The following is a 13,108-nucleotide window of genomic DNA, read 5'->3' on the forward strand; positions in this document are numbered from 1 at the left end:
GGTGACTGGCTGTCCTACAAAATACCACAATTTTAAAACATAAACAAAACAGGTTCTTAGAAATTTGATAATGATAAAAGTAATTAGTTCCTTAATCAACAAGGACCCACTGTATAGCACAGGGAACTGTACTCAGTATACTGTAATAACCTGTGGGGGAAAATAATCTGAAAAAGAATGGATATATGTATCAATATAAATGAACCACTTTGTTGTACACCTGAAACTAACACAACATTGTAAATCAACTATACTCCAATATAAAATAAAAATTAAATTAAAAAAGTAAATAGTTCTTTTTTTTGAATTTTATTTTATTTATTTTTTTATACAGCAGGTTCTTATTAGTTATCCATTTTATACATATTAGTGTATATATGTCAGTCCCAATCTCCCAATTCATCACACCCCCCCAGCCTCTTTCCCCCATTGGTGTCCATACTTCTTTAGTACAGTAACTCTTTGGTAAGTGGATCTGTGTTATTCCAAAGCTAATTTTGTTAACTAGAAGGAATGAAACTTGTTTTTTCAATTATAGGATAACGTTAAGCATAAAGACCATATTGACCATCAGAAGGATAAAGTCGCCTTGACTCTGGCTCGTCTGGCCCGCCATGTTGAAGTGGAGAAACAGCAGAAAGAAGAGAAGAATAGAGCATTCAGGGTATGTGGCTGTTTTACCTGATATTTTACCAGATTATAGAGTTGTTTATAAGAAAGTTAAAGAGGTTCTTGTATAATCAAAAAATGTATAATTGGATCCAAGTTCAGCATGAAGTCTGCATAGCTCACTGAGTTAGTAGTAATTCATGACGGCCTTTTACATTTGTTTTTGTTTGTTGGATTCTGCTCATATATGTATACAGACAAAAAAAGAAAAAATAGAATTAAGTGGACTTTATTTTTGGGAATTAAAAATCATGGGATTCCTTAAGCTGGTGAGCAGTTAAGGGTTTCTAGTTACTTTATCACAGTTTATCAGGGCTTCTGTAGATAGAAGCTGTTGAAAGGTTATTTTCTACTAAGTACAGCCAGACCAGTTTCACTTCAGCCTCTCCCTTCAGATTATTGAATTAGTGTGGTAGAAGAGCTACTACGTGGAAAATGAAACCTAATTTAGACTCTTGCATGATATAAACGTTTTAAAACCTTGACTTGCTTTATTTATTTTTTTTAAGATTTTTTTTTGATGTGGACCATTTTTAAAGTCTTTACTGAATTTGTTATAATATTTCTTCCGTTTTATGTTTTGGTTTTTTGGCCGCGAGGCATGTAGGATCTTAGCTCCTCAATCAAGGATTGAACCCGCACCCCTTGCATTGGAAGGCGAAGTCTTAAACCACTGGACTGCCAGGGAAGTCCCTTGACTTGCTTTAGAAGGCACCAAATGAAATTACCTTAAAGAACTTCCCCAATATTGCCAAATGTCTGTTAGGAGTAGAATGTTGGCAAGTTGGGTAAAAAAAAATCCTACTGGGAGTTTAAAAATGGAAGTAGAAATCATGGCATAATTTTACCTTGTATGTTTTTGATTCCTTGTTCCATTGCTTATTATAAAGGAATTTATATATTTCTGTTGCCTCTATTTTAGTATCTCCTAATCTAATGTAGAATACATTAGTCTTCTTTAAATTTAGAAGTAGCTTTGTTTGGGGACTTTAACTTTATAATGTAATACCAGTTAAATTAGAGCTTAGTATTCTAATTGTATGTTTAAAATGCTTAATACATTAGTGATACTTTTTTTTTCTATAAATTTATTTTATTTTTGGTTGCTTTGGGTCTTCGTTGCTGCACACGGGCTTTCTCTAGTTGTGGCGAGTGGGGTCTACTCTTTCGTTGCGGTGCGTGAGCTTCTCATTGCAGTGGCTTCTCTTGTTGCGGAACACAGGTTCTAGGCGCACAGGCTTCAGTAGTTGTGGCACACGGGCTCAGTAGTTGTGCCTTGTGGGCTCTAGAGCGCAGGCTCAGTAGTTGTGGAGCATGGGCTTAGTTGCTCCGTGGCATGTGTGATCCTCCTGGACCAGGGCTTGAACCTGTGTCCCCTGCATTGGCAGGTGGATTCTTAACCACTGCACCACCAGGGAAGCCTAAATTAGTGATACTTTTTTAAAAAAAAGGATTCTTTCTTTTCTGGTAGAGACACTATTCAATTTTTTTTTTTTTAATTTTTTACTGGAGTGTAGTTGATTTACAGTGTTAGTTTCATTATGATCAAATCTTTTTTTTTTTTTTTGAGCCAAATTGCTTTACAATGTGTTAATTTCTGCTGTACGATGAAGTGAATCAGCTATGTGTATACCTGTTTCCCCTCCCTCTCGGACCTCCCTCCCACCCACCCATTTAGGTCATCACAGAGCACCAAGGGGAGCTCCCTGTGCTATACAGCAGGTTCCCACTAGCTATGTATTTTACACATGGTAGTATATTTATGTCAAACCTAATCTCTCAATTCGTCCCACCCTCCTGTTCCCCTCACTGTGTCCACAAGTCCGTTCTCTACATCTCTATTCCTGCCCTAAAAATAGGTTCCTCTGTACCATTTTTAGATTCCACATAATATGCGTTAATATATGGTATTTGTTTTTCTCTTTCTGGCTTACTTCAGTCTGTATGACAGACTCTAGGTCCATCCACATCTCTAAAGATGACCCAATTTTGTTCCTTTTTATGGCTGAGTAATATTCCATCATATATGCATACCACAACTTCTTTATCCATTCATCTATCATTGGACATTTAGGTTGTTTCCATGTTCTGACGATTGTAAATAGTGCTGCAATGAACATTGGAGTACCTGTGTCTTTTTGAATTATGGTTTTCTCAGGGTATATGCCCAGTAGTGGGATTGCTGGGTCATATGGTAATTCTATTTTTAGTTTTTTTACAGAACCTCCATGCTGTTCTCCATAGTGGCTGTATAAATTTACATTCCCACCAACAGTGCAAAAGGGTTCACTTTTCTACACACCCTCTCCAACATTTATTGTTTGTAGATTTTTTGATGATGGCCGTTCTGACCCTTATGAGGTGATACCTCATTGTAGTTTTGATTTGCATTTCTCTAATAATTAGTGATGTTGAGCATCTATTCATGTGCCTCTTTGCCATCTGTATGTCTTTGGTGAAATGTGTACTTAGGTATTCTGCCCATTTTTTGATTGGGTTGTTTGCTTTTTTAATATTGAGCTGCATGAGCTGTTTATATATTTTGGAGATTAATCCTTTGTCCGTTGCTTCATTTGCAAATATTTTCTCCCATTCTGAGGGTTATCTTTTCATCTTGTTTTTGGTTTCCTTTGCTGTGCAGAAGCTTTTAAGTTTAATTAGGTCCCATTTGTTTATTTTTGTTTTTATTTTCATTACTCTAGGAGGTGGGTCAAAAAAGATCTTGCTGTGGTTTATGTCAAAGAGTGTTTTTCCTATGTTTTTCTCTAAGAGTTTTATACTGTCTGGTCTTACATTTAGGTATTTAATCCATTTTGAGTTTATTTTTGTATATGGTGTTTGGTATTGTTCTAATTTCATTCTTTTACATGTAGCTGTCCAGTTTTCCCAGCCCCAGTTATTGAAGAGGCTGTCTTTTCGCCATTGTATTGTTCTTGCCTCCTTTGTCATAAATTAGGTGACCATATTGTGCATGGGTTTATCTCTGGGCTTTCTATCCTGTTCCATTGATCTGTATTTCTATTTTTTTGCCAGTACCATAATGTCGTGATTACTGTAGCTTTGTAGTATAGTTTGAAGTCAGGGAGCCTGATTCCTCTAGCCCTGTTTTTCTTTCTCAAGATTGCTTTGGCTATTTGGGGTCTTTTGTGTTTCCATACAAATTGTAAAATATTTTGTTCTAATTCTGTGAAGAATGCCATTGGTAGTTTGCACTGAATCCAGTTGGGATTGCACTGAATCTGTAGATTGCTAAGGGTAGTATAGTCATTTTCACAATATTGATTCTTCCAATCCAAGAACATGGTATATTTCTTCATCTGTTTATGTCATCTTTGATTTCTTTCATCAGTGTTTTATAGTTTTCTGAGTATAGGTCTTTTGCCTCCGTAGGTAAGTTTATTCTTAGGTATTTTATTCTTTTTGTTGCTATGGTAAATGGAATTGTTTCCTTAATTTCTCTTTCTGATTTTTTGTTAGCGTATAGTAATGCAAGAGATTTCTGTGCATTAATTTTGTATCCTGCAACCTTACCAAATTCACTGATTAGTTCTAGTAATTTTCTGGTGGTATCTTTAGGATTTTCTATGTATAGTATCATGTCATTTGTAAACAGTGACAGTTTTACTTCTTTTTTTCCAATTTGTATTCCTTTTATTTCTTTTCCTTCTCTTACTGCCATGGCTAGGAATTCCAAAACTATGTTGAATAGAGTGGCAAGAGTGGACATCCTTGTCTTGTTCCTGATCTTTGTGGAAATGCTTTCAGTTTTTCACCATTGAGAATGATGTTTGCTGTGGGTTTGTCATATATGGCCTTAATTATGTTGGGGTAGGTTCCCTCTATGCCCATTTTCTGGAGAGTTTTTATCATAAATGGGTGTTGAATTTTGTCAAAAGCTTTTTCTGCATCTGTTGAGATGATCATATGGTTTTTATTCCTTAATTTGTTAATATGGTGTATCACATTGATTGATTTGCATATATCGACGAATCCTTGCATTCCTGGGATAAATCCTACTTGATCATGGTGTATGATCCTTTTAATGTGCTGTTGGATTCTGTTTGTAGTATTTTGTTGGGGATTTTTGCATCTATGTTCATCAGTGATATTGGTCTGTAATTTTCTTTTTTTGTGACATCTTTGGTTTTGGTGTCAGGGTGATGGTGGCCTCGTAGAACGAATTTGGGAGTGTTTGTTCCTCTGCGGTTTTTTGGAAGAGTTTGAGAAGGATCGGTGTTAGCTCTTCGCTAAATATTTGATAGAATTTGCCTGTGAAGCCATCTGGTCCTGGACCTTTGTTTGTTGGAAGATTTTTTTTTTGCGGTACGCGGGCCTCTCACTGCTGTGGCCTCTCCCGTTGCGGAGCACAGGCTCCGGACGCACAGGCTCAGCGGCCATGGCTCACGAGCCCAGCGGCTCCGCGGCATGTGGGATCTTCCCGGACCGGGGCACAAACCCGTGTCCCCTGCATCGGCAGGCGGACTCCCAACCACTGCGCCACCAGGGAAGCCCTGTTGGAAGATTTTTAATTAGTTTCAATTTCATTCCTTGTGATAGGTCTGTTTATATTTTCTAATTCTTCCTGGTTCAATCTTGGAAAATTGTACCTTTCCAAGAATTTGTCCATTTTTCATGGTTGTCCATTTTATTGGCATATAGTTGTTTGTACTAGTCTCTTATAATCCTTTGTATTTCTGCGGTGTCAGTTGTGATTTCTCCTCTTTTGTTTCTAATTTTATTGATTTGTGTTCCCCCCCCCCTTTTTTTTTGATGAGTCTGGGTAAAGTTTTATCAATTTTGTTTATCTTCTCAAAGAACCAACTTTTAGTTTTGCTATTCTTTGCTACTGTTTTCTTCATTTCTATTTCATTTATTTCTGCTCTGATCTTCATGATTTCTTTCCTTCTACTGATTTTGGGTTTTCTTCATTCTTTCTTTAGTTGCTTTAGGTGTAGGGTTAGATCGTTTGAGATTTTTCTTCTTTCTTGAGGTGAGCTTGAATTGCTATAATTTCCCTTGTAGAACTGCTTTTGCTGCATCCCATAGGTTTTGGGCCTCTGAATCTGAACTACTGGGCTAACAGAGGACCTCAGACCCCAGGGAATATTCATCATAGTGAGGTCTCCCAGAGCTCCTCATCTCAGCACGAAGACCCAGCTCTACCCAACAGCCTGCAAACTCCAGTGCTGGAAGCCTCAGGCCAAACAACTAGTAAGACAGGAACACACTCCCACCATCAAAAAAAAAAAAAAAGAGATGACAAAAAACATGTGTCACACATTAAAGAGCAAGTAAAAACCTACAAGACCAAATAACCGAAGAGGAAATAGGCAACCTACCTGAAAAAGAACTCAGTGTAATGATAGTAAAGATTATCCAGAATCTTGGAAATAGAATGGAGGCACGGATTGAGAAAATGCAAGAAATGTTTAACAAAGATCTAGAAGAACTAAAGAACAAACAAACAGAGATGAACAACACAATAACTGAAATGAAAAATACGTAGAAGGAATCAATAACAGAATAACTGAGGCAGAAGAACGAATAAGTGAGCTGGAAGGTAGAATGGTGCAAATAACTGCCAAGGAGCAGAAGAAAACAAAAAGAATGAAAAGAATTGAAGACAATCTCAGAGACCTCTGGGACAACACTAAACACACCAACATTCAGATTATAGGGGTCCCAGAAGAAGAAGAGAAAAAGAAAGGTTTGAGAAAATATTCAAAGAGATTATAGTGAAAAAATTCCCTAAACATGGGAAAGGAAATAGTCACCCAAGTCCAGGAAGTGCAGAGTCCCATACAGGGTAAACCCTAGGAGAAACACACCAAGACACATATTAATCAAACTAACAAAAATTAAATTCAAAGAAGAAATATTAAAAGCAGCAAGGGAAAAGCAAAGAATAACATACAAAGGAATCCCCATAAGAATATCAGCTGATTTTTCAGCAGAAACTCTGCAGGCCAGAAGGGAGTGGCAGGATGTACTTAAAGTGATGAAAGAAAAAGACCTACAACCAAGATTACTTTACCAGCAAGGATATCATTCAGATCCAATAGAGAAATCAAAAGCTTTACAGACAAGCAAAAGGAAGAGAATTCACCACCAAACCAGCTTTACAAGTGCCAAAGGAACTTCTGTAGGCGGGAAGCACAAGAGAAGAAAAAGACCCACAAAACCAACCCAAAACAATTAAGAAAATGGTAATAGGAACATACATATTGATAATAACCTTGAATGTAAATGGATTAAATGCTCCCACCAAAAGACACAGACTGGCTGAATGTATACAAAAACAAGACCCATATATATGCTGTCTACAAGAGACCCACTTCAGACCTAGGAACATATACAGACTGAAAGTGAAGGAGTGGAAAAAGATATTCCACGCAAATGGAAATTAAAAGAAAGCTGGAGTAGCAATACTCGTATCAGATAAAGTAGACTTTAAAATAAAGACTGTTACAAGAGATAAGGAATGATCATAATGAACATAATGATCAAGGGATCAGTCCAAGAAGAAGATATAACAATTACCAATATTTATGCACCCAACATAGGAGCACCTCAATACATAAGGCAAATGCTAACAGCCATAAAAGGGGAAATCAACAGTAACACAATAATAGTAGGGGACTTTAACACTCCACTTACACCAATGGACAGATCATCCAAACAGGAAATAAATAAGGAAACACAAGCTTTAAATGAGGCAGTAGACAAGATAGATTCAATTGTTATTTATAGGACATTCCACCTGAAAGTGGTGAAATACACTTGCTTCTCAAGTGCACACAGAACATTCTCCAGGATAGATCACATCTTAGGTCACAAATCAAGCCTTGGAAAATTTAAGAAAGTTGAAATTGTATCAAGCATCTTTTCTGACCACAACGCTATGAGATTGGAAATTAATTACAGAAAAATAAGCTGTAAAAAAACACAAATACGTAGAGGCCAAACAGTGCACTACTAAATAACCAAGAGATCACTGAAGAAATCAAAGAAGAAATTAAAAAAAATACATAGAAACAGATGACAACAAAAACACTATTCAATTTTAAGGAAGATCCTTTCCCCAGACTATGTTAAGTGTGTTATTTATGGGTCATGGGCAAAGTCTCTTTGAGAGAGGAGTGGTTTGCAAGTTGTCCCCCCTTTCTGCCCATTTCCTCAGTATGCTCACTTCTTTTCCCAAATCAGATGTTACAGATGTGTTAACACCACATAGGTAATAAAGCATTTGAGATGAGTTCAGAATCTGTTAGTCACTATGACAAGTAGGGTTTTTCTCAAGGGTAGTTTCAGCTTTTACCCATGTAAATTTCATTCATTGTATTAAAGACTTTAGCATTTGAGAAAGTTTTTTTAAACTTTGAAATTCTTGTTTATCAATTGTAAAGAATAAATTTATCTAGATTTCATTCTTTCCTAAGAAAGAAACTGACTCACACAGATACTTTAGCTCATTTTTTGCTATTCATTCATGACTTTTTTTTTCTTATTTGATTCTCCTTATGTATAACTTGTTTTTTAAAACTAGATGACAGAAAACAATAAGAAAACAAAACTACCCGAAAGGAAGATAATGAAACTAAAGTAAAACTCATTCTTGCAGAATTTTAGTAGGTGTTAACTGTGACTAAAAATATGGTAGAAAATGTTTTCCAGCTCTTCTAGGCCTTTGTGAATTGTTGGTGTCTCACTGTTAAAGTGGATTGTCCATCTTCTGTGACGGAAAGGTTTTAAAGAAAATTTGTTAAAATCTTCACTGGATAAATCACTTTCAGAGATAATGTGTTGTGCTTGACTAGTTGATCAGTTACCAGCTTTGCTTGTTGATATTCCAGGAGTTAAGATGACTTGCCTGAAGGGATGTACCCCTAAGGTGTGTGGAAATAGCTGGGTGACAGGAAAAGGGTGACTAATTTGGGGGTGATTTTAGCCAGCAAATGTTTTTTGAGCATTGACTATGTATGGCCACAGAGTTCAAATTCTATTGTAAGAAATGCCAGAGAACTTTCTTTTTAAAAAGCCTGCTTATTTTTAATTACTGACAGTAGTTTAAAATAAGTAGGCTATTGGCTGGCATATAGTAATATTTAATCTCAATTATATTTACTTAATTTAAGGTGTTTTTTTTTTTAAAGATTTTTGTAGGGAACTCTTCTGTTAGATGGTTTAATTTTGTATGTAAGAAAATGTCTTTATAGTCTACCAGAGGCTTGCCATATTACTTTCTTTGGATAAACTAATTTTGTTTCCCATGGCATGTTATCCAGAGCACTGATCCTATAGGATACACTTTGAGAAACAAAAAAGTAATTTGGTGACTTATCAAGTTGGGATACTGTGTATTCACTGAAAGGAAAATCACATGTGTGTTAGCACTTCAAAGTTTTGGAAGTCCTACACAGAAGGGACCTTTTGAACTCTGTTTTGAAACCAATGGTTCTAAATTTGATTACAGAGAATTTTAAAATATGTATATAATGCATATTAACATCTTTGGAAAATTAGTATTCTATGGCCATACTTAGAACAAAGTTGTGTAGAAGATTTTTTTCAGAGTAAAATCTTGAATCTCCCTGTCCCCCTACTTACCCTTGCTGATAGAATATCCTGTTATAGTGATAAGTAGGTCATTCAATATTCTGGTCTATTTCTTGCAAATCCAGCATTTGTGGATTTGTGATTTCTTTTTAACAACCTTTTTGAGACACAGTATGTTGTACAGTAAGTCCCCTACTTATTAATGAGTTCCATTCTGAGAGCGTGTTCATAAGTCCAATTTGTTTGTAAGTCCAACAAAGTTAGCCTACATACCCAACTAACACAATCGGCTATATAGTACTGTACTGTAATAGGTTTATAATACTTTTCACACAAATAATATGTAAGAAACAAACACACACAAAATATAAAGAAAACATTTAAAATCTTACAGTACAGCACCTTGAAAAGTACAACAGCTGGCATACAGGGGCTGGCATCGAGTGAACAGGCAAGAAGAGTTACTGACTGGAGGAGATCCTGGGCTTGAAATATAGGTACTGTACTACCGTACTCTATACAATACTGTACAGTAAAGTACACAAAATCACAACCAGTTGTAGAGTATGCACACATGTGACAATGTACGCCAGACATGTGAACTAACTTACTTGACTGGACATGCAAACACACATTCGTATCTTTGAAAGCTCTCATCTTGAAGGTTCGTGTGTAGGGGACTTACTGTACTGGTTAAGTGAATGGATTCTAGAATCAGGTTGGAGAACGAGAGTTTAAATCCTGGCATTGTTATTTATCCTTGTGCAATTTATTTGACCTTCATGTGCCTCAGTTTTCCCATCATAAAATGGGAACAATAATAGTACCAATCTCATAGAGTTATCGTGAGAATTAGATTTAAGATGCTTTTAGACAATGCCTGGCACGTGGTAAGTGGTTAATAAGTGTTACTTGTTAAATACAGCATGATTAGAGTATGCAAATAGCTTTATTAATAACGTAACTAGAAAGATTTAGAGACTGTAACAGTCTAAAGCATCTAGTTTAGTGGTTGGCACTGGCCCACTGCCTGTTTTTATAAATAAAATTTTATTGGAACATAGCCATGCCCATTTGTTTACATATTATCTATGGCTGCTTTCATGCTGCAGCAGCAGAGTTGAGTAGTTGCAAAAGAGACTGTATGGGCTGCAAAGCCTAAAATATTTACACTGTGGTCTTTTATGGAAAAAGTTTGCCAGCCTTTGATCTAGATGCAATAGATGCTTTATGCTGGCACATTTTAAGTACTAATGTGTGTCTGCTCTTATACTATTCACTGAACAAATATTTAATAGGCTTCTGTATACTTAAGACTATATATGGAAAATTTGAAGGAAAATGTATAAAAGGTTAAAGATGAAAATAATCATTCATATTTCCATTCCAGAGATAGCCATTGACGTTCATCATATTTATTTTCTGCCTTTTCCCTCTCTGCAGATAGAGTTACATATAGCTTGAAATAATCTTTGTTTATATTTGGCCTTATTTGTTTAATACTATTTGGTGACCCACTTGATATCAAAAGTATATTTCTGCTTCAATGAAAAAGTTTTGTTAGTGTTTCTAACGACTTTCATGAAATGTACACACCATAATTTACTTAAATGTACCCTATTGTTGGAGATTAATTTGTTGCAAACTTTGTGCAAATGTAGATGACATTGGGATCAACATCTTAGAGCATGAACCTTTGGTTTGACTTACCTCTTTAAGATAGAGTTCTAGGTGTGGAGTTACAGGAATAAAGGATAATCAATATTTTCTGATCGCTGTTGTGACAAAATCATTTTCTTAAGGAAACCGGATTAGTAACCATAGGTTAATTGAGTTTTTTCTTAATATCTTTAGGAAAAAGTAGATTTTCAACATGCTCATGGGTTACAAGAATTGGAATTTATTCGAGGACATTCTGATACAGAAGCAGCGAGACTGTGTGTGGACCAATGGTTAAAAATGCCAGGTAGGTATTCTTTAGAGATCAGAGTGGAACATAAGATTACCAAGCTTCCCTAAAGCCTTAAAACATTGTGTCTGTTTTATTCAGTTGCTAATAAGTACATAAAGTATTGAAATTCAGTTCAGTAATACTTAACAGAAGACCTACTTTACCAATTGTCTTCCTACTTTGGCAAAAGTATATTTTGAGTATAAGTAATCCTTGAGCTGATCATTTATTCATTCATATGTCTTCTAGTTATTACCCTCTATGGGAGGGCGTGTAACAGGTTACTTGAGGTCAGGCTTCTCTAAGGAAGTGGAATTTAAGCTGAGATGGAAAGGATTAGCATTTACTTTTTTATTTGTCAGTGCAGCCTGTGTAGATATTTTGTTAAGGAAATGTCCATGTGGGAGGCTTATCAAAAGCAGTGGGTAGCTTCTTCATTGCTAACTCTTTGCAGACCTGAAATTCTTGGAAGAGTCACTGTGCAGTGTTTTCCTCCTACCAGATAATTTGGTAGAATTTTTAAGAGCCACCATGGCAACTTTTCTAGCTTGTCTTGTAGAAGACCCACTGAGCCCTTAAAGGCTTGGGATATCCACAGAAACCTTAGCTGTGGATTCAATCCAGCAGAAAGTTTAATTACAAAAAGTCTTAGAAATATCTATGTATGCAGTGCTCAACTTTGAACCTAGGTATCTTATTCTGTAGTTTTCAGAGGGCTTTTCTTTGAATAGAATCAAATTGCAACTTTTAAAATAATTCCAATAATTTGTAGATATTTTAACACCTGACCACTCCCTGAAACTGTATTTTCTTCTTATCTCCCAATGTGTTTGTGCCTGGCAAACTCCCACCTTGCCCCATCCTCCTTTTTAAATACCCTTTCCTCTTTTTTTCTTCTTAATTGCCTGTGGGGTTAGCCCTACAGGTAACATTCAATACTAGAGGTTGCTAGGTTTATTTAGTCGGCATAAGTTTGGTTGTTCAGCTGTCTTTGATCCCACAGTGCTTTATTCATTTCTCTCAAATAGTTTCTACCCTGTTATGTTGCATTGATAATTTTACCAGATTTATATGCTCCGTGGGGACAGAGACTAAGGCTTATTAATCCGTTTTAGTGTCAGTGCCTAAAAAGAAGGCTCAGCATAGAGATGTCCAATAAGTGTTGGTTGAATATTATACAAGAGTGGGCTGTAGGATTTGCATATGAACACAGAAAAGAAGCCTAGAACTCGGGTACCAAATGTGACTGTCATTCAACTAAAGAAAAGAATTGTTTGGCATTCCAGACCTACTTTAGAAAAAATACTTAGAAATTATGGTCCTTAGCTGCATCAGAATCACCTGGGAGTCTTAAATACACGTATCTGGGCCTCACCACTAGAGATAATTCTAGGGCATCTGTAGATTTGGGAAGATTCCTATGTGATTTTGGTAGGAAAATGGGCTAGAACTACAAGGCTCAATCTACAAGATCTCTTGTAAAAATCGTTCATCTCATGTGAATCTAACACTTACAAGTCTTGTCTAGAATGATTGCTGGGCCAGTAATATGTCCCTTTAGGCCTAATCCCTGGCCTCCAGATTGTCAGAATATTTTAATTCATTGTAAATTGAATTCATGAGCATCTGTTTATATATTTCTGGGAACTAATGAGTCACTTAGCTGTGTCTTTAGGATTCTTTGCAAGATGTGATATTGTATCAGTATATCACTTCAGGTGACATCTGGTTCATTGGTGGCTGATAAGCTTGTGCCTTGAGTTAAGGTCTTTAGTTATGCTCTTTTTATGTGATGGTTTTATCTTTTTACTTGGTCCCTGCCACTCCGTAACACTGAAGTCTGGGGTCTTTTGCTAGCACAGCTGCCTTAGCATTGGGCTATACTTGGTGTGGTGCAGTTCCATACATGGGCTTCAGAGAATGCTGAGATCT

General features: G+C 36.3%; 1 protein-coding gene across 6 annotated transcripts in view; it reads left to right on the top strand.

Annotated features, from left to right (window-relative positions):
* LOC101325731 (E3 SUMO-protein ligase ZNF451) overlaps window positions 1-13,108 on the top strand; it is a 125,641-nt gene that overhangs the window by 52,748 nt on the left and 59,785 nt on the right. For 5 of the 6 annotated variants that reach the window (XR_012334528.1, XM_073810899.1, XM_073810898.1 and 2 more), the window contains 2 exons: window positions 539-664; window positions 11,080-11,191. Coding sequence is in view for 4 of the 6 variants with exons in the window: in XM_073810899.1 (XP_073667000.1) it covers window positions 539-664; window positions 11,080-11,191 (238 nt within the window). In the remaining 2 variants the exon portion in view is untranslated. Of the gene's footprint in view, window positions 1-538; window positions 666-11,079; window positions 11,192-13,108 lie in introns of those variants that run through there. The other variant, XR_002175622.3, reaches the window with a different exon arrangement.

This window comes from Tursiops truncatus, chromosome 10, assembly GCF_011762595.2.
Source record: "Tursiops truncatus isolate mTurTru1 chromosome 10, mTurTru1.mat.Y, whole genome shotgun sequence".
In the NCBI taxonomy this organism is placed as follows: domain Eukaryota; kingdom Metazoa; phylum Chordata; class Mammalia; order Artiodactyla; family Delphinidae; genus Tursiops; species Tursiops truncatus.